Genomic DNA, 20,955 nt, shown 5'->3' with positions numbered 1-20,955 from the left:
TGTGTGCACGCTGAGTCACTGAATCATGTCTGACTCTTTGTGACCTTATATACTGTAGCCTGCCAGACTCCTCTATCCATGGGATTCTCCAGGCAAGAATATTGGAGTGGGTTGCTATGCCCTCCTGCAGGGGATCTTCCTGACCCAGGGATCGAACCCACATCTCTTGCACTGGCAGCGGGTTCTTTACCACTAGCACCACCTGGGAAGCCCATTCAGTCCCCCTACTGCTGCCACTGCTAAGTCATGTCAGTCGTGTCCGACTCTGTGCGACCCCATAGACAGTAGCCCACCAGACTCCCGTCCCTGGGATTCTCCAGGCAAGAACACTGGAGTGGGTTGCCATTTCCTCCTCCAGTGCATGAAAGTGAAAAGTGAAAGTGAAGCCACTCAGTCGTGTCCGACTCTTCGCGACCCCATAGACTGTAGCCTACCAGGCTCCTCTGTCCATGGGATTTCCCAGGCAAGAGTACTGGGGTGGGTTGCCATTGCCTTCTCTGATTCAGTGCCCCTAGGAGTACCTAATCTTGTTAAATGATTAGTTCCCCAAAGAAAGATGCATCTCGAAAGAACCATGAATTTCCCCAACTATCCACATGACCTTTGTCTCTGTGATGGGCCAAGGGACCTTCCTAGCTAATTACATCTTGCCCGAAGTTACCTGAAATCAATTCTCCTTAAATCCTTAAATGAGATTTTCTCGTTTTCAGTATTAGGACTTTACTTTTGCCTGGGGCATGAACTGATTAGAATGAATAAATTTTTTAATAGTGTTGTAGCTATCTGCATCTTCATTTTTACCGTGAATGACTGGAACAATTCTTTAATCCCAGATATCTAATGGAGTCAGCAAAGGTGAACACACATCTTTTTAATTGAGGAAATCCATGCAGCATTTCAGCTTTTAAATTCACCTGTGCATGGCTATGGTTTAACAGTTTTCCCAGGGAAGACTGCCTTTAAATTCCACATATGAAAGATGCTTCCGAATAAAAGAAGAGGAAGACAGATCTGCTGTGGGAGCCCTGGTTCCTGTGATGAGGCTACAGCCAGGATCTAGGAGGCTTTGGTGTGTCTTGGTGGGCAGCTCATTTTCCTTGAATGAGCTATTTTGCCTGCATCAAGTCAGTCTCAGCACAATTTAGACAGGGAACCAATGTTCCCACATGAGTTATCATAAAGAATGAGATTTCAGGAGTAAGGAAAAAATATAAGATTATTCTGTGTTATCAATAAGATCTTGTTGGCTAAAGCAAAACCCTGGACACAAGAGTTTGTCTTCAGTCAAGGTCACAAGCCTTCTGTCTGAGGCTCTTGGTCCTTTTCAGCGGTCAGAGCTCTCCTTGTGTCACTAATGGTTTGGGGGGAGAGAGCCAGGAAGCAAATGCACACTAAGACCTCCAGGAAAACATGTACTTTTTAACAAAGGCAAGGAGAAAGCAATACCTTACATAGAGAAATACATTTTCAACTTTGGCCTTAACTCATCTAAAAACGTCCAGGTGACCCTTCAAAGTCTATGACAGAAAGTTCTCATGTACCACCTCTACTGCAGGTAAAAACAAGAGACACTTAACTCATTTCCAAATTGATACCCATAAACAAATTCAAAGAATTTATAAAAGAATTTCCACCAAACATGTCAGGCCACTTAGCTAGACCTTTCTGAAGGAAATATTTGTATACCTTACATTTAGCTAAATTTAAATACTCTAAATCAAGGAACTGGTGTGATCTCAAACCAGAAAAGTAGACACTCAGAGTCCGCTGCAATTTTGAATGTCAGACAAGCACCCACACAAAGCAGCGCACCAGACACTTCCCGGTTTCCGGGTCGCAGGCGTCACTGTGGTTACTGCAATTGCAGGGCACACACGGGGCCAGCAGAGGGCGTGGTCTCCCGCCATCACCTTCCGGAAGCTTCCCTCTGTGGTAACCAGGAGCGCAGTCCTGGAGGGAGGCAAAAGGGAAGGAAGTGAAAAAAGAAAAAATCCGATTAAGAAATGGGCAGAGGATTTGAATACACATTTCTCCAGAGAAGATGCCTAGATAACTGGCACATGAAAAGATGCTCAGCATCACTAATCATCATGGAAGTGCAAATCAAAACCACCATGAGATGCCAGCTCCCACGGTTACTATCAAAAAAACAAACAAAAAAAAACAGAAAATAGTACGTGTTGGCAGGAAGGTGGAAAAACTGGAACGCTGCTGCTTTGCTGGTGGGAACAAAGAAAAGTGTGTCACTATGGAAAGCAGTATGATGGTTAGTATGGTGGGTCATCAAAAAGCTAAAGAGTTATCGCATGATCCAGCAATTCTGCTTCTGGGTATAAACCCCAAAGAACTGAATCCGGGGTCTTGGCCATATTTTTACACCCGTGTTTGTAGCAGCATTATTGACAATAGCCAAAGGTGAAAGCAACTCAAATGTCCACTAATGGATGGATGGATAAACACAATGTGGTCCATCCTGCCAGTGGAATGTGATTCAACCTTAAGAAGGAAGCAGGTTCTGACACGGCCTACAACATAGATGAATCTTGAGGGCACCATGCCCTGTGAAACTGACCGGTCACCAAAAGATACATACTGCATGACTCCACTTATATGAAGGGCCTAGAGTAGCAGTTTCATAAGACAGAAAGTAGAAGGGTGAGTCCGGGGGTGGGCATAGGGGTAAGTGTTTAATGGGTACAGTTTCAGTTTTATAAGATGAAGAATTCTGAAGGTTGGTTGCACAGCAGCATGAGTGAACTGACCCACCTGCTACTGAACTGCATGCTTTAGAAATAGTCAAGATGATAAATGCCTATCCTACCACAAGTAATTTTTAAAAGGGGGAAAAAATGACATAACAGAAATGCACACGCTAGTCATCTCTCAGAGCTGCTCTAACAAGCATATTTCAACCCCAAACCAGGAGCCAGGCTTCAACCACCATCTCCTACCTGACACGAGAGTCCAGCCGTGCCAGGAGGACAGACGCACTTCTCTAACAGGAGGGCCACCTCCCTGCCTGCGTGTAACTCTTCCACCTTTCTGCCGACCTCCATTGAAATATTTGAGATCCTGTGAAACCGTTGGGTTAAGAAGTGTGAAAGCAGGCACTAATATTTACAAAGAGAGTTTTCAGAAACAGCACATTACACAATCATGTTGGCGCACCTAGAGAACCAGAACTTTCCTGCCAGGTGGAGGGTTGTTGCCATTCACAGTTATAAAGGAAATGGGTGAAAACACACAAAATGCACATTAGTGCATTCCGCAGGGAAAGTCCTCGGCCAGATTTTCAGAACTTAAGAACAATGTTAGAGAAAGCATACCTGCAAGAACTCAAAGGACTAGTCTGGCCATAACTTGGGTGGCTCTCTTTAGGGGATAGTATCGTGATACTAAATGAGCAAGGGATGGCATTCCTGATGCACTGTGACAAAGAATGGGCCTTGCAGTTGAAGGGCAGAAAACGTAGAACTGCTTTGCTGTTTATATGGAAGGTATCATCCTCATGTACTTACAAGCTATATCCACATTACTATAGGAGATGGATAATCCATGTCATTTTCACATACTTCATAATAACATTAATATTTAATAAGATTTTGGTGAGGAACAGAGATATATATATTAACAACATGGGGTAATGGGAGATGAAGTGAACCAAATCCTTAAGGTTTGCTTTCAAATAAGAAAGATACATTAAAAATTCTAGAAATTTCCAAGTACCTGCTTTGCTGTAATCCTTGGCCATAAGAGGCTTTGATAAGAATGTACTCAATGTTGCTAAGAACAGACATAAAATCTGAACGTGTGACAGGTTCTTCAGAAACAGAGTTAAAATATTTCCAAAAACTCTGCGGATGAGAAGCACATTCAACTAAAGTTAGGGTACAGATCATCAGAGGCACATGAACTTAATTCCTTTAGAGATTTCTCCAGCGGTAAGCCCAGCTCTGTGCGTGACCTTAAATTTAACTATGGAAGCTCTCCTGTCACTTGCTGGGCGCAGTAGTCCCACCACCTCATTTATCAACAACCTCGTAACACCTCCGCTGGGGCCAGCCACACAGAGAACAATCAGTAAACCTCTCCTGGAGGAAGGAACACACACGTCCCAAATTCAAGGGCATCCAAAAACCCAGAACCATTACATTCATAGGCTGAGACTCCGTAGGCTGAGACTCCTGTATTCAGGTAAAGGATTTAAGCTGCATTCGCACTAAATGAACATGAGCCTCATATGCCTTTCTTGAGAATAGAAATTTGAATCCTTTTAGAAACCTTGCTAAACCCAATGGAATTCTGACCCAAAGCCTTCTTCACTCTCTCTTATTTATAGCAGCTTCATGATTTCATTACATGCAGAGTTCCCAGCCCAAGGAGTGTATGTGGAAAGAGCACTCAGTCACCTCTTTCATCCCCACTTCCTGCTCCTGTCTCACTCCGTTCTCGGGGGCTGGCACGTCCACGTAGATGACCTGCTTCCTGGTCCGGCCTCCTTTGATGAGCACCTGAGGTTCCAGGTTGGAGGTGCCGATCCCATCGGAAGCATAGAAGGCCACGCTGTAGCGCAGTGTGCCGCCGTAGGCCAGGAGCTGTCGGAGAGAAGTGCTGTTTACGTCTCTGACATAGCCTTGGTTTAAAGATATTTCAGCATAAGCCTGCTGCCATTTGAAGGAAATCTTTAAAAATACATCACGTGAGTGTAATATGTTGTTTGACACGTGCTTCCTTCTAATTCTACTTAGTTCCGGATTCTTAAGTTGATCCAAGCTGTAGTTAAGTACTCAATCCTTTAAAAGTTTTACAAACCACTTTATTTTTTTTTTCCTTTTTTTAATTTTATTTTTTAACTTTACAATATTGTATTGGTTTTGCCATATATCAACATGAGTCCGCCACAGGTATACACGTGTTCCCCATCCTGAACCCTCCTCCCTCCTCCCTCCCCGTACCATCCCTCTGGGTCGTCCCAGTGCACCAGCCCCAAGCATCCAGTATTGTGCATTGAACCTGGGCTGGCAACTCGTTTCATATATGATATTATAACCACTTTATAAAGGTGTGTTTGGCTGCAAAAAGCTGCATTTATGTATTGAATACAAGTTGATAAGTTGGGGATAAGTACACCTTTGAAACCACCACCACCACCATCAAAGTCACAGTCAAACCCATCACCCCCCAGTGTTTTCTCTTAATGATGCCAACAAAGATGAGCTCCAAAGTAACAAAGCAATGTGATAATCATTCTAATGATTTTCAAGCTCCTTTGAAATAAACATGATCTATAACCATTGGAGAACATATTTCCAAGTTTCAAAAATCAGGATGAATTCACACATTGACTCATGTATTTATATAAGCAAAAATGCAAACAATGTCTTCAAGTTTCTTTTCTTTCCCCCAAATAGGTGACAAATTCTTGAGAAGACCCTCCTAGGCCATAGCACCCAGGCTTGTATTGAGCCTCTATTAGTAAAAAAATAAATAAATAAATGTTTGTGGAGTGATTGCTTTAAAAGGGAGAAAAAGAATATGACTTTCACTTGAAAAGACTTTTAAAAATTGATGTGTGTGTGTGCTAAGTCGTTTGTGACCCTATGGACTATAGCCTGCCAGACTCCTCTGTCCATGGAGATTCTCCAGGCAAGAATACTAGACTGGGTAGCCATTCCCTTCTCCAGGGGATCTTTCTGATGCAGGGATTGAACCTGGGTCTCCTGAATCACAGGCAGATTCTTTACCATCTGAGCCACCAGGGAAACCCCTTAAAATTAATGAAAATATTAAAAGAACCATTCACCTGGAAGACTTTTTCTAAGTGTTAATCACTCCATCCCCTCAAAGAAGAGGAGACTAATACCCACTCCAGTTAGGAATAGGCCAACCCAGGCCCTTGTGACTTCCACCAGCACCTCTGCCCCCAGGAAAGGTGGATGGGGCTCTAGGCTGGGTGCTTGTCTTACCTGGTCTCCCTGAAACTGCCCGGGCAGCCGCCAGTAAAATGGCTCTGCGTGGACCTGCTGCCTGACGGTTACGGCGTCCAGCAGGACATCGGGGGCCTGGAAGTACACCCCCTCGGTTGTGCCCTTGAGGTTACTCTGAGAAACCACACGCAGCAGAGGCTGATCTGAGCCCAACGTCACCTAGTCAGGGAGGGGAGGACACAGAACGTAAATGAACTCTGCACCTCAGACCGTCAGAGGCTTTGCTGTTTCAGGTGAGATGGCTTCATTACTCAAACAAGAATAAGAAAGGCTTTTCTTTTAAACTTAAACAGCTGGACTAAAATGAACTGAAAGTGCTATACTGGGCAATGTTGAGCGACATGAAGGAGACCACTGAGATACTGCAACTTCATCTTCCGACTAAAGCTATGGGCAGGTTAACACAGAGCGACACCAACGTCTTCATTCCTGCTCCGTTTACTTCCTGTACAGCAGAGGCAGGGCTCTGAGGCTTTTATTTTTTAGGCCTCGCAGGTCTTAATTGCAGCTCTCGAAATCTTTACTGTGGCATGCGGGGTTTAGTTCCCTGACCAGGGATCAAACCTGGCCCCCCTGCATTGGGCGCTCAGAGTCTTTAGCCACTGGACCACCAGGGAAATCCTAGAGTTCTGATTCTTAATGATCTCAAATTAGCTTCCTAGAATTTCTGACGCAGGAAGAGGAAAATGCAACACAAGTACTTAACTGTCTCTCCCACCTGGACCCAGCTCCCAAGGGTAGAGGGTTAAAAACAGAACGCTTAATGCGCGTGTGACTCACCGGCGTCCTCACGTAGCCCTCGGCCTCTGAGCACAGGTGTGACAGCCCGAAGCAGAAGCAGGGCGTGCATCCCCGAGGGTCCGCCTCGTCCAGAGCAAAGGTGCCAGCTCGGCACTCACCGCACTGAGGCCCAGCGACGTTTTCCTAAAGCGGACAAAGCGATAGACTCACTTCTACTTGAGAAAAGAAGACACAGTTTCTGAACAAACGGAAATGGAACCAAACACAGAAACCGTTTTGGATGAACAGGCATGGATGGATGAACCAGCTGCTTCTTAGGCTGGCTCCTCAACCGCTCTAAGCATCAGTTCTCTCAGAATCAGTGATTCCCAAGCTCAGCTAATCATCTGAATCATCTCAGAAGCTTCAGGAAAATGTAGACACCCTAGTGAGTCTCCAGGAGGGGGCCTGGATCCTCCTGGAGTGAGTCCCCATGGGACTGGTTGAGCAGTCAGGCGAAGAGCCTTGGGCCGGTTGTCCTGCACTGGCCGTCTGTGGTGAGAACTGAGACCACAGACGCGGGGAACCAAGCACACATCCACTGAGAATCCCATCACCCCCGACCCACTAGAGTTTCCCCTCCCTCATCCCCCACCACCAATCAGCCCAGGACCAGGCTTTCATCTCCTGGGCCCAAGGAAAGAACCAGAGAAAGTGGTCAAGGACCTTCTGGTAACAAAGCACAATGGGAAAATGAATGAAAATTCACAGAGCTAGGTACGATGTTGAAATCTAACCTCCTGGGAAAATAATCGATGCAAATTTCCTCCAGTCTGCCCAGCAGGCGCAGGAGAAGAGTTACTTACCAGCTGTACAACCGCACATTCTCCTGAAGGCCTGTTATCTATTTTATCTGTATATTCCAGACTGGCTACTCAGCCAACCGGGACACATGATAGAAAACTCTGCGTGTTTTTCAAATCAGTTCCATCATCTGACACTTGTAATAAACTGTACGAATTCCATCTAAAGCATCATCCATCACTCTAGAAGAGCACGCACAGAATTTAACCTCAGACCCAGAAGGCGGTGCAAACTCATTAAGAGAAGCATCTAGAAGCCAGGTGCTTATTTAAATAGTGAAAGCCCCGAAGTCATGATGACGAGTGAGAGGGTGGAAAGGAAGTGGGGTTGAGGCCAGTACCTTGCAAGAGCAGGCTCCGGTTTCCCGGGCACAGCTGCAGAGACCCTGCTCCTGGTCGCAGGTGTCGGCCAGGGTCCCCCTGGGGTCACAGTCACAGGCCACGCAGTCGGGGAAGCCTTTGTACCCTGGGGAGCACTGGTCGCAGGTCCGTCCGCCGAATGCAGGCTTACACCAGCAGTGGCCAGTGACTACATCACACTGCTGGCTGGCCGACCCCACACTACTGCAATTACAGGCCTGGAAGAGAAAACAGGGAAATAAATCAAGAGGTAGCTTTTACATTTTCACAATGTGTACAGACGGGGACGACAGGAAACTTGGAGAAACCATACAAGCAAACGGACCTCTCTCACTGCTGCTTTTTGGACTCATGACATAAGCCATCAAGAGACAGGACCCACATTGCTGGACATTGTCGAACCCCTCATGCTGGGCCACAGTTGTGGACTGAAATTCAATCTACTTAGTATGTCAAAGCAGTCCAGCAAAATCATGTTAGAAGACGAGTAACGTCCCCTCTGTTTTCAAAATGCAAACTCTATATTTAACAGACAAAAGTAACACAGAAAAATAGAACCGTGGAAGACGGGACAATATGTACCCTGCCCCAGGAAAGCACTTTATGTCCTTCTCCTGGAAGATAGTGTATATTGCAGAATATATTTAAAAGGCAGTAAAATAAAATTTTGATCTACTAAGCTATCAATTTCTCAAAGGTAGGCTGCTGAAGAAAATTTAGAATATTGTATTTTAAGGATGTCACTTCTTCCACTTTGATTCCCACCATGGGTGCTGACTTATGACTAGAAACCATGAAGCTACTCAACAGGGTAAAATTAAGCACACAGATAAAAGAAACAGAATGAAACCCGACACAGCAAAGTAGGTCTCAGTCGGGAAAACATGCGGTGGCAGCTCACACCTGGCATCCGAGCTCTAGGTTGTGGCCCCAGTGTCCGTCTGCACACTCCTCGCACGCTGCACCCCGAGTGTGAGGCGGGCACACACACTCCCCGGTCTCCGGGTCACAGGTGTTCTGGGTGTGAGCGCAGTCGCAGGCTAAAAGAGAGATACGGGGTCTTGTTAGGGATCAGGACTGTCGGGTCAACCAAAGGAGTCAGAGATGCTGCTGCTGCAGTGTCTGCCTGTGTTAATAATCTCAACCACTCCTGTAGCTCCTAAAGAGACCTCATGATCCCCAGGACCCCACCATGTCTCATGAGAGGCGGAGGCTTCTCCTTGTTGAAGAGAGGCTGTTGCATGAGAGATGATCAGGAGGCAGCGGAGAAACAGAGAGAAGGCCAGGCAAGGCCTCCACAGGTGAGGAAAGCAGACTGCTAAGGCTTACTGAGCCTCTGTGTGCCAGTCACTGTGCCAAGGACTCTAAGTACCACCTTAACAGTAACTCCTGGATGGAGTCTAATCGGCTCCTCCACTTTACGGATGAGGAGACCAAAGCTAAGGCAAGTCATTAGCCTAAGCTCACACAGTTAGTACAGCCTGACCAAGGCTTATGGACTTCCCAGAACAGAGATCAGGAAACAGAAAAAAAGGAATGAATTCCTACACGTGAAGAAAAAACGTAAAGGAATTTAACAGAATTAGTCCGAAGTTGAAGGAGAGTTCCAAGAAAAGTTTAGGCACTACAGGGAAGTCTGAAACGCTGAATCCCAGCGCTTACGTGTACAGCCGCCGTCCTGGTAGGAATAGAAGCCACGGGCACACCTGTCGCACTTCTCCCCGGCCACACCCGGGACGCAGAGACATTGGCCTTCCGGTGTGCAGTCATCCGACAGGGATCCGGCACTGCAGTTACAGGGCAGGCACCCGAGCCCCGTCTCTAGCCCATAGTAGCCGTACTGTTTCATGGGGGCAGAACAGATTTTAGTCAGTGACTAGTAACTACTAACTCCAGTATTCTTGCCTGGAGAATCCCAGGGACGGCGGAGCCTGGTAGGCTGCCATCTATGGGGTCGCACAGAGTCGGACACGACTGACGTGACTTAGCAGCAGCAGCAGCAGCAGTAAATACTAATGGAGAAGGAAACGGCAACCCACTCCAATATTCTTGCCTGAAGAATCCCAGGGACAGAGGAGCCTGGTGGGCTGCTATCCATGGGGCTGCACAAAGTCAGACACGACTGAAGCAACTTAGCAGTAGCAGCAACCTACTAACCACCGACTTGATGGACATGAGTTTGAGCAAACTCTGGGAGATAGCAGAGGACAGAGGAGACCGGCATGCTGCTGTCCGTGGGGTGGCAAAGAGTCGGACATGACTTAGAGACTGAATGACAAAAACAAAAGTATCTACTAGAACATTTCCCAAATCAGCACCTGCATGTGTCACAAGCTCACAAAGGACTCGTGACATCATCCCACCACCCTGAGAACTGATACACACTCTCCAGACGTGGGTGCACAGCAGCTCCCACCACCGTGCTGCAGGCACCCACTCTTTCTGGCAGTCGTGATCCCATTTCACCTGAACCAGTTCCAGACGTCAACACTGATGCACACATGAATTGTATGCAAGGACGTGGAGGCATCTTACCAAGCACTGGTCACACCGCTGTCCGGTCACGTGTGGTTTGCACTCACAGAGTCCAGTTTCCGGGTGGCAGATGGCAGAAAGGGAGCCTTGGCCATGACATTCACAGGCTAACACACACAGGAGACATATTTGTGCCTATTTATGGATATGGCTCATATATAATCCCTTAATCCCCAAAGGAGAAATCTTACACATTCGTGTTTCAAATCGGAAAATGAAAACAAAATGATTGCTTTGCAATAACTTTAAAAATTTACTCTTTTTCTGAGTGAGTCAACATAAGGTTGGTGGAAGGAACCATCATAGAGAAAAAAATGTACTGAAACTATTAAGGTAATAATCTGCAAATGAGCTTAACCAATTTCATGAATCCCTTGAAATTTTTAAAATGAGCTGCCAATGTAAATCAACCAATCTTCATAAAAAACATGCAAAGAAGATTTCAAAATCGATTTAGCCATTTGCTCATTCCAATCATATATAAATATTTTAAGTTGAATTATAGCCATGTAGATAATTAATATTATAGTTCTTGATTTAATGGAATATTTCTTATTCTAAGACCAGAGTCCTTTGACTCAGGCCTTCAGGCCTGAGGTTTCAGTTTCATCTCCAGCCATAATATTGATGTTTAAAGCTACAAAGTCCCCCACCTTCTCAAAATGATGCAATTTAATGAGTCCAAGAAAGGCTGAATTGATATTCATATCACAGCTGTCAACATGCACTTCATTTAAAATTTGTAATGTGTTCACTGATAAGATATCCCAGGATGTGTACTATTTAGGAATGCTTGGGCTTAGAAAATGCACACTCTCTGTCTGATGGCATAATCATGTAAGAAAAACGTCACGAAATATCTCAGCCCCAAGCACACTGTGCATGGCACGCTTTGCAGGGCACATACCCGTCGGCTTGTGTCTGTCACATTACAGTCAAAATGTGGAATAAATGAATTAACCTTCACAACAAACACAGAAGGGCAGCACTAACATTCTTCTATTTGGTGAAAAATCTATTTTTCTATTTGCTGAGCAATCTAAGACTTAGAAAGATGATATAATTTCCCATAAATCACACAGCTATGTCAGGCTGGATGTACATAAAGGAAGACTTGTAAATGTGTTTGAAAAACTTGGGTGTATGAATCCACTTCTTCAACACTAAATTTTATGTAACCTAAATGTAGATCAAGTATTTCTGATGAAAATTTAGCATCCTTATTATTGTTGTTGTTTAGTAACTAAGTTGTGTCAGACTCTTCAGCAACCCCATGGACTGTAGCCCACCAGGCTCCTCTGTCCATGGGATTTCCCAGGCAAGAATACTGGAGTGGGCTGTCATTTCCTTCTCCAGGGGATCTTCCCTACCAAGGGATTGAACCTGGGTCTCTTGTGCCTTCTGCATTGCAGGCCGATTCTTTACCACTGAGTCACTTAGGAAGCCCATACTGATTAGGATAGGCTATAAAAGATGCCTTCAGAAAATGAAGATCATGGCATCCGGTCCCATCACTTCATGGGAGATAGATGGGGAAACAGTGGAAACAGTGTCAGACTTTATTTTTCTGGGCTCCAAAATCACTGCAGATGGTGACTGCAGCCATGAAATTAAAAGACGCTTACTCCTTGGAAGGAAAGTTATGACCAACCTAGATAGCATATTCAAAAGCAGAGACATTACTTTGCCAACAAAGGTTCGTCTAGTCAAGGCTATGGTTTTTCCTGTGGTCATGTATGGATGTGAGAGTTGGACTGTGAAGAAGGCTGAGCACCGAAGAATTGATGCTTTTGAACTGTGGTGTTGGAGAAGACTCTTGAGAATCCCTTGGACTGCAAGGAGATCCAACCAGTCCATTCTGAAGGAGATCAGCCCTGGGATTTCTTTGGAAGGAATGATGCTAAAGCTGAAACTCCAGTACTTTGGCCACCTCATGCCAAGAGTTGACTCATTGGAAAAGACTCTGATGCTGGGAGGGATTGCGGGCAAGAGGAGAAGGGGACGACAGAGGATGAGATGGCTGGATGGCATCACTGACTGGATGGACGTGAGTCTGAGTGAACTCCGGGAGTTGGTGATGGACAGGGAGTCCTGGCGTGCTGTGATTCATGGGGTCGCAAAGAGTCGGACACGACTGAGCGACTGATCTGATCTGATAAAAGATGCACTGAATTTTGAAGACTCATTATTAAAAAAAGAAAGCCATCATCTCATTAACACTTTGAAAATTTGATTACATGATTAACACTTTCTATATATTGAGTTAAATACAATGTGTTATTAACATGTACTTCATCCATTTCTCGGAGAAGGCAATGGCATCCCACTCCAGTACTCTTGCCTGGAAAATCCCATGGACAGAGGAGCCTGGTAGGCTGCAGTCTATGGGGTCGCTAAGAGTCGGAAAGGACTGAGTGACTTCACTTTCACTTTTCACTTTTCACTTCCATGCATTGGAGAAGGAAATGGCAACCCACTCCAGTGTTCTTGCTTGGAGAATCCCAGGGACGGGGGAGCCTGGTGGGCTGCCGTCTATGGGGTCACACAGAGTCGGACATGAGTGAAGTGACTTAGCAGCAGCAGCATCCGTTTCTTTATAATTTTTAAAAGGTGGCTACTAAAAATTTTCAATTACATGCATGGCTTGCATTTATATCGGACAGTATTGATACAGAAAAATAATATAAATTACTGCTCTTATTGCTAGCAATTATACTTGCTACCATTTCTTTACTGTCTAGAACTTTAAATTTGTTATCCCATTTATTTTTCAGAAAGGCCTAGTGTACACATATACTTATGTCCATTTTACGCATGAGGAAATAGCAGCTAGGCGAGGTTAATAAATTTGCCTAATATCACATGGCTGCTTGGTGACCATGTAACCCTGGATGCTACCCTGTGTTATTCAGACCCTAACGCCCTGAACACACATGTGCTTCCCTGGTACACCATCCTATATAGCTCCCCACTAGACTTGGGATTTTTCAAGTCTGATAAAGTTCCAACTCCCATCACAATACTTAGCATAGTGCCTGGGAAGTAACAGACATGCAGTAAGTGACAAATGAACTATCATCGAGGTTTGCAATAAACGTGAAAAGAAAAGCCATGAGAATGGTGAAGGCATTCTGTAAACTCTGAAGCTTTACACAATCACAGGTTATCATAATTATGATAATTATCGTCTCCTATGATAGTCAATCAAGATGCTGAACGTCAGGCTCCTAAGCCCAGGTTCATCCCTTGTCCTCCTAGGCAGCATCTTTTCTGTATCACTGGCTCCCTCTTGTGTCTCTACATTGTAATAGCATAGTAGGGCTTCAGTATTTATAGGAAATCATCAAAACGGTGAAATCATCAAAAGGGGCTTTCCTGGTGGCTCAGATGGTAAACAGTCTGTCTGCGGGAGACCCGGGTTCAATCCCTGGTTCGGGAAGATCCCCTGGAGAAGGAAATGGCAACCCACTCCCAGTATTCTCGCCTGGAAAATCCCATGGACGGAGAAGCCTGACAGACTACAGTCCATGGGGTCGCAAACAGTCAGACACGACTGAGCAACTTCACTATCAAAAAGGTAGTGATGGTGGTGAAGAACCTGCCTGCCAATGCAGGTGACATAAGAGACACGGGTTCCATCCCTGTGTGGGGAGGATCCCTGCAGGAGGGCATGGCAACCCACTCCAGTATTCTTGCCTGGAGAATCCCATGGACAGACGGAGCCTGGAGGACTACAGTCTACAGGTCACAAAGTCAGACACGACTGAAGCAACTTAGACGCATGCATCAGAACAACGGATCACTGCAATTTTTACTTTTTCATTCCTTTTTCAAGAACCGGGCAAAAAATAAAACCGAGAGCTGTATCAGCCCTAAGGCTATACGTTTGTCATCCTGGGAATTTGCTTTTCTCAGTAACTGATTCTGCATGGTCTATCATTTCAAGGGTCTGAGCTGAGCCCTGCAGAGCAACGTGGAGTCAGCAGTTCAGGCAAAGACTGCTGAGATGTGCCAATTTGAGGGCTAGGGTCTCCCCATTTCCCACTCCACATCTTGAAATCCCATCTGCCTCAAGAAGCCCTTAGCATCTACCTGACAAACAGGACAGGCTTCCTTTACCTCCTCAGTCCCTGGGAGCAGTGCCAGCACTCTCTGGAGTACCACTTCCTCCTGAAATGGGAGGCTGCGTGTTTTCTAGGCCACTTGACCTCCATTTTAGTAACTGATGGAGCTAACCCAGTGCAGATGGGGTCAAGTGACCTCCTGGGCCGAGCACTGTTTGATGGTAGGTAGATGGATGGATGAGTTTCCCCAGTGGCTCAGGGGTAAAGACTCCACTTGCCAACACAGGAGACTCAAGTTCAATCCCTGGGTCAAGAAGATTCCCTGAAGGAGGAACTGGCAACCCACTCCAGTATTCTTGCCTGAGAAATCCCATGGACAGAGGAGCCTGGTGGGCTACAGTCCATGGGGTCAAAAAAGAGTCCAAAATGATTTAGCAACTCAGCATGAGCACAAGATGAGTGGAGTCTTCACAAGGTGGCAAGTAGTGGACCCAGCTGCAACAGCCCACACACTCACCACGGCAGTTCTTCGCGGTCACTGCGTCCCCGTAGAAACCGTCAGCACACCTCTCACAGTGGGGGCCGTCGGTGTTCCCAAGGCATCGCAGGCATTCTCCAGTGACGGAATCACAGCTCCCAGGCTCCAAGAGGTCAACGTTGCCACTGCAGTTACATGGGACGCAGGAGTCTCCGGGCACTGTTGGGTTTCCATAGTAACCGTCTGCACATCTGTATAAAAGATGGAGACAGAGATGCGCACAAATGCAATTACTGTAGATGGTCCCCCACCATCCAGGGACTCTCTGAGTGGTTAATCAATCAGACTGACTCTTCACCTAAGATTTACTGTGAGAGGAATGTGGCTCCCAGTTCAGGCATTCACAGATCCCATCACTCATTGTGAGGCATGGGAAGTGCGTCCAAATAAGCCAACAATCTCCTGGGACAGGCTCCAGACCCGGGCAACTCGGCCCGCATCCCACCACTCAGGGAGGCCACCTCCCATGGAGACCAGCCAGACTTGGCACCAAGACTCACACGGGAAAGACAGCCCCTGGCCTCCTGGCACCAGGAGACACTTATATCAAACTAGCTCTCACTTGTGGGATTATCCAGAGTAAAAGGACATTCAAATGTGTGAACAGACATACGAACTCGTGGCTGTTTCACATTGCTACCGACGAGAACTCAAGTTAGCTCAGAGAGATCAAAGTATGCCCATGGATTTTCAACATTAGTTTTTTAATTGATCGACTGGCTTCTCTCTCTGAGTCTATAAAATAATTACATATCAAAAACTCTAAAGCCACATGTAACTACACATTTAAAAACAAACACAAAATTCACTGTCAATGTTTTCGGAAACTGGTTGCGTGAAGGAGTACCTCTCGCACCAAACCCCCGTGTATCCTGGGTCACACTGGTCACACGCCACTTCGTCCCCATCATCCAGGTGGCAGGTGGGGCTGAAACTGACAAAACAGCAGAGATGCATGCAGTTCACCAGCGGATGGTGCAGAACTCCTAAATATTGAAATGCTTGGCTTCCACCACTCCTATCCTTACACACCTTCACTGGATCCTCACTCTTTAGCCCAGAAACGAAGGCCCCCCCATCACACAGCTCACCCAGTGGGCACCAGACACTCCCTGTTTGTCCCTTGGCCTGGGCTGCGATTCTCCCCACTGTCTGGGCTCACTGGCTCACCCTCAATGTCCTCCTCAGCGGTCTCCTCCAGGAGGCCGGCTCTGATGCTCAAAGCCAAGTTCCTCTCCAATCCCTGGGGCTGGGCTGCCTGCCTCAGAACTGCCCACACTGGCCAAGAGCAAGTTCACTTACAATTTGGTTCCTCAGGGCATCGCCCCTGGTAGATGCCCCCTGCAGAGTGGACATACTTCCCCTGTCCTCATGATCACACAGTGGATGCCATGGCACCGGCAGCCACGGCTGAACAGTGTGATACTCAAGACACCTACCATGATACCCAGCACATACCAGGCACTCAATAAAGATTTGTTGAATCAACTTAATGAATTCAGTTCATTCACAATGAGCCTCATATTTACATATTTTGGTCATTAGCTCAAATACTCCTGAAGCCCAGGAACAAGTTTTACTCATATCCATGTCCCCCTCTACTTCCTAGCCCACTGGTAGGCACACAACACTGAAGGAAGTGATGATCGACATGAGACCAAGAGGGAAAAAGGCAGGCAAATGTCCTTGCCACTACACAACTTGCCTTTTATACTTCAACACGTCAAGCTTTTTTTAAAAGACAGAGTCTTTTCCTCCATCTCGAGTCCCAATTAATTACCATGGGGCAAATTCACACTCTCATTGCACACAGGTCTTGCTCTGAGGACATCAGTGCGGGTCTGGATGGGGACCCTGGCCCCTCGGGGCAGGGCTGGCTGGTGGAGGTGCCGGGCTTACTTGTTGGAGGCCGTGGAGAGTGGGCAAGCGCAGGGCTGGCAGTCCCCGGGGGTCCCTCGGGAAGGCAGCCCGAAGAAGCCGGGCAGGCAGCGCTCACAGTGGTCCCCAGTGGTGTTGTGCTGGCATGCCTAGGAAACACGTGTGGAGAGGCTTGGCTCTGGCCTGCTGAGCGAGCCTCAGTTACCCACAAACAACTTGCGGTCCAAGCAGAAAAAAAAGGCAAAAGACTAAAAAGTCACTAAACACTCCTATACGAGGAGCGGCTGCCTGTTTCTACACTGGCTGATAAAATCTTTTAATTTGTGAAAACAGGAAGCAAGAGACCTTTCACTTCCAACCACTATATTCGGTCTCCTCTGCAGTAACAAAATGGATCAAAGAGCTGCTCTAGGATCCTAGACGGCAGAGGGTGCAGAATGTGGACCCCCCCCAGCCCAAGTGTGGGCAGAGGCCTCCAAACCCGAAAGGAAGAGGGAGAGAGCTTTTAAAGGAACAACAACCTCATCAAGCAATGGGAAGCTGAGCTTGAGGAACTTATCGTGGAAAGACTGAGTCTGTGTGCAAGCCATCCTTCCACGCCACCCTACAGACACTTCACTTACAGAGAACAAAGACACAGACAAAGAGCTAAATGAAAGCTGTCCTTCCAGAGAAACAGAAAAATGAGGCTCCAGAGAGAATAAGCAATGGGCGGCACCACGCCGAGGTCTTCCCCATGATCATTAAATTTTCCCTGCCCTGCTACTCAATCAATCTCTTAGGGAAAAAGCATGAACCTCCCTCTGTGCTGTGCCGGTGAATAGGGTTCGGCTGATTACCATACACATTCATTCTGTCTCTGAGCCGTGAATCCATTAGAGCCCAGGAGTGTGGGGGCACAAGAGCCTAAAAGAATTCCTGACTGAAGTTAAAATACAAGTCTTGCCCTGTATCTGCCCCAAAGTTCATTCTCAAGATTAACCACACATTTGTTAAGCCCTGTTTCAACTTCTACTGCATGAAAGAGGGACTTGTTCGCAGAGTTCATCTGCTAACAGTGATGAAGCATTATATATTGCAGAAATGAGTGAGATTATCAGATATCTTATTATTCCTCTTATGATATACTATATGATATAATGTTAAAATCTAGCATTTGCTTTTAAAAGATCTGATCTTTTTTGCTTAATCAGTGGACGTTTTCTACCTTTATGTTACTTTTTAGTCTTGTGAAGTAAATCATTACTTATTGTCCCAAGAAAAAACCTGCAGTGAAATGATACCTCCCTTTTCTATTATTACCAAAGCAACTTTTCTTCAAAAAAACAAGAAATAAAAAGCAGGAGATAGTCTATGTCTTAAACTTAAACCTCCAGATTTCCTTTGGGGTTCACAAAGGCAGGGATGTTCCCTGTGGAGGAAGCATTTTTTAAAAAATCACTTCTGAGCAGAGCCAGGGCTTCAGGGTGGGGGAAGGGCACATGAGGTCTCAGACTCACAAAGCAAACACCATGAACATCACACTCAGCTGCATGGCCGTGGCATTCACAGGGCTGACAGATTCCTCCGAAAAGTATTCCGTCCACGCGGTAATAGCCGGGAAGACAGGACTGCAAAAGAAGGACAGGTGACCATGCAGGTGAAAGTAACTTCTTAAGCAAAATGCAAATCATCCTTTTCCAAATATGTTAGAAACAAAAACCACTCAGTCTTCCGGGAACAGAAAACTTATTTTTTTGCCCAAACATGCCATAAAATGCACCCATATGATGCATACGATTCAATGATTTTTTTTTTTTCAGTAAATTTACTGAGTGGTACAACTACCACCAGAATCCAGTTCCTTATATGTTTTAAAGGCAGAACATGCACACAACAACTTAATAGCTATTCAATAAGCCAGCGTACATCATAGGAGTTTTCCACTGCAACATTCTTAGAAATCATGTAATAGTCATTTACATTTCAATGTAAATGGAGAGGATATTTTTCCCTCTACTATTTTTTCTTTTGCTTAAAATTTATAAAATGTTGCTATCATAGTATTAAACGCACATCTGTGTCAAATAGCATCAGTTTAATAAAACAAGTGTTACAGGTGAGCTTCCCTTGGTCTTCCTGCTGGTCTGACAACGTGGAGGTTCGGGGACAAGAAGTCCCCTAGACACTGTACTTCATGTCATCCTCCTGGTGACCCTGAGCAATTGACTCTCCATTTGACAGACACGCAATCTGAAACATGAAGCATTAGCTCTGGTCCTCGGCGCTCATACAATGACTCAACGCCAGGTGTGCACACCTCCAAGACCCCTGTCCATGGGCCGCCCAGGGCGACAGCAGGCAAGAAACGCATCCAGAGTGCAGACTGGGGAATGATTCATTTGAGGCTGGCACACTCCCTTGGGGCCATGGCACGAGGGGGTGTGGGCTTGTTTTCTATTGTTCTAAGGATTCTTAGAGAGCATTTCATTATAGTAATAATGTATAATGCCTTCATTCACACTAATCTTGGGAATGTCCCCTATCACCTCCCACAGCCATGCTCCCCTGGGTACAGCAGGCCTCTCTACAGATGGGCATTGAGCAGGCAGCCGCCTGGGGGTCTGTGTGGCAGCTACAGGGCTCCCCCAAATTCCATTCTCAGTCAACAGCTGCCTGATTCTTTAAGTCAGCTTCTGAGCAAGAGCTGGATTACAGAATGAGTTCTACTTGACACAAACCCTGACAAAGAAGACTTGAGCTTCCTGTTCCTGCCTGAGTATCATCCCACACACACCCACAGTTTTGCTCCAAAGCCACACCCACACCAGCACTTGCCCTCCAAAGCCCTGCCCACACTAGCACTTTCCCCACAAAGGTCCACCACATCCGCACTTGCCCTCCAAAGCTCCGCCCACAAGAGCACTTACCCTCCAAAGCCCCGCCCACACCAACATTGCCTTCCAAAGCCCCGCCCACTTGCCCTCCAGCAGTAACTCCTCCTTCCAGTCTAGCTGGCAAGGCTCCCACTTGCACAGTTATCTCTGCGCTACCTGTGGCTCCCCAAGCTCACATCCACATACTATGAGGTGGTCTGAGGGTCATTTTTCCGTTAAGCACAAGACCCACAGGGATTAGGACCTATGAACTCTTGTTGGTCCTAAAAATAAATGAGATGTTTAAAAAAAAAAAGTTCTTTGGTCCCCACCCCATACCAAAAATACTTTTCTAAATATTTAAAATAGAGATAAAAATATTTAATTAAATATCTGCACCAGGAGGCTTCAGGCCAACCTTATTAACTATAAAGTTAGTAAAGGTAAAAACAGATTATAAGTTAAATGTTCTCACTTTGTAAAAGTGCAAGCCAAGAAATCACAGCCAATGACAAATGTTCACAATTACAGTCAGTCATGGACACGTGAGAAGACCTCATGGCAGTAGCCAGGGGTGAAGTTCAAATCTTAATATGACCGCTTGCTAGCTGTGTGACCTCGGTCAAGGTACTTAACCTCTCTCTGTCTCTGTTTCCTCATCTGTGGAACAGAAAGCATATGAAGGGCCTACCTGACAGGGCTGTTGTATGGATTAAATGGGGGTAATATGTGGAAAGGGCTCAGAACAGTGCCAGATACATACAAAGTTCTCAGTAAGAGAGAGTTATTATCAATATGGATGTCCAAATAATTCAAAACATACCTCAACATTTTTAAGCAACAGATTACTTTTAGCAATGAATGTAAGAGTAGGTTCATACACTGACTATATGATGTGGAGCCCACGTAAGTAACACAGCTGGGTGCCATCAAAGGTCTCCACACAGGGCTGGCTTGGCCAAAGCTTTCCAGGTCAAGTGTTGGTAACTGGTAAATATTCAAATATGATCTAAGTTCGATCCTCCTTAGGAATGCAAAACATGGCTTGGGTGCTGCAACTTTCCTATTGACTAAGCCAGACAGTGACACCTATGAGAGTATTCCCAGGGGCTTCAGAGAAATCGGATTTATTTTTTTTAAGATTTTTTTATGTGG

The 20,955-nt window shown here is 46.0% G+C and overlaps 1 protein-coding gene across 1 annotated transcript in view; it reads right to left on the bottom strand.

Moving 5' to 3' along the window:
* Positions 1-20,955, bottom strand: part of LAMA1 (laminin subunit alpha 1) — a 124,771-nt gene that overhangs the window by 44,825 nt on the left and 58,991 nt on the right. The window contains exons 16-29 of the mRNA XM_044934772.2: positions 18,445-18,555; positions 16,967-17,094; positions 15,915-16,001; positions 15,047-15,258; positions 10,466-10,572; positions 9,593-9,770; positions 8,834-8,970; positions 7,912-8,148; positions 6,768-6,911; positions 5,967-6,146; positions 4,410-4,595; positions 3,727-3,854; positions 2,952-3,072; positions 1,813-1,950 (exon numbers count right to left, since the gene is read on the bottom strand). Of these exons, the coding sequence (XP_044790707.2) occupies positions 1,813-1,950; positions 2,952-3,072; positions 3,727-3,854; positions 4,410-4,595; positions 5,967-6,146; positions 6,768-6,911; positions 7,912-8,148; positions 8,834-8,970; positions 9,593-9,770; positions 10,466-10,572; positions 15,047-15,258; positions 15,915-16,001; positions 16,967-17,094; positions 18,445-18,555 (2,094 nt within the window). The remainder of the gene's footprint in view (positions 1-1,812; positions 1,951-2,951; positions 3,073-3,726; positions 3,855-4,409; positions 4,596-5,966; positions 6,147-6,767; positions 6,912-7,911; positions 8,149-8,833; positions 8,971-9,592; positions 9,771-10,465; positions 10,573-15,046; positions 15,259-15,914; positions 16,002-16,966; positions 17,095-18,444; positions 18,556-20,955) is intronic.

The sequence above is a fragment of the Bubalus bubalis genome, chromosome 22 (genome assembly GCF_019923935.1).
Source record: "Bubalus bubalis isolate 160015118507 breed Murrah chromosome 22, NDDB_SH_1, whole genome shotgun sequence".
In the NCBI taxonomy this organism is placed as follows: Eukaryota; Metazoa; Chordata; class Mammalia; order Artiodactyla; family Bovidae; genus Bubalus; species Bubalus bubalis.
Note: the sequence above shows the minus strand (reverse complement) of the source record. Positions and strands in the feature narration are given on the sequence as shown.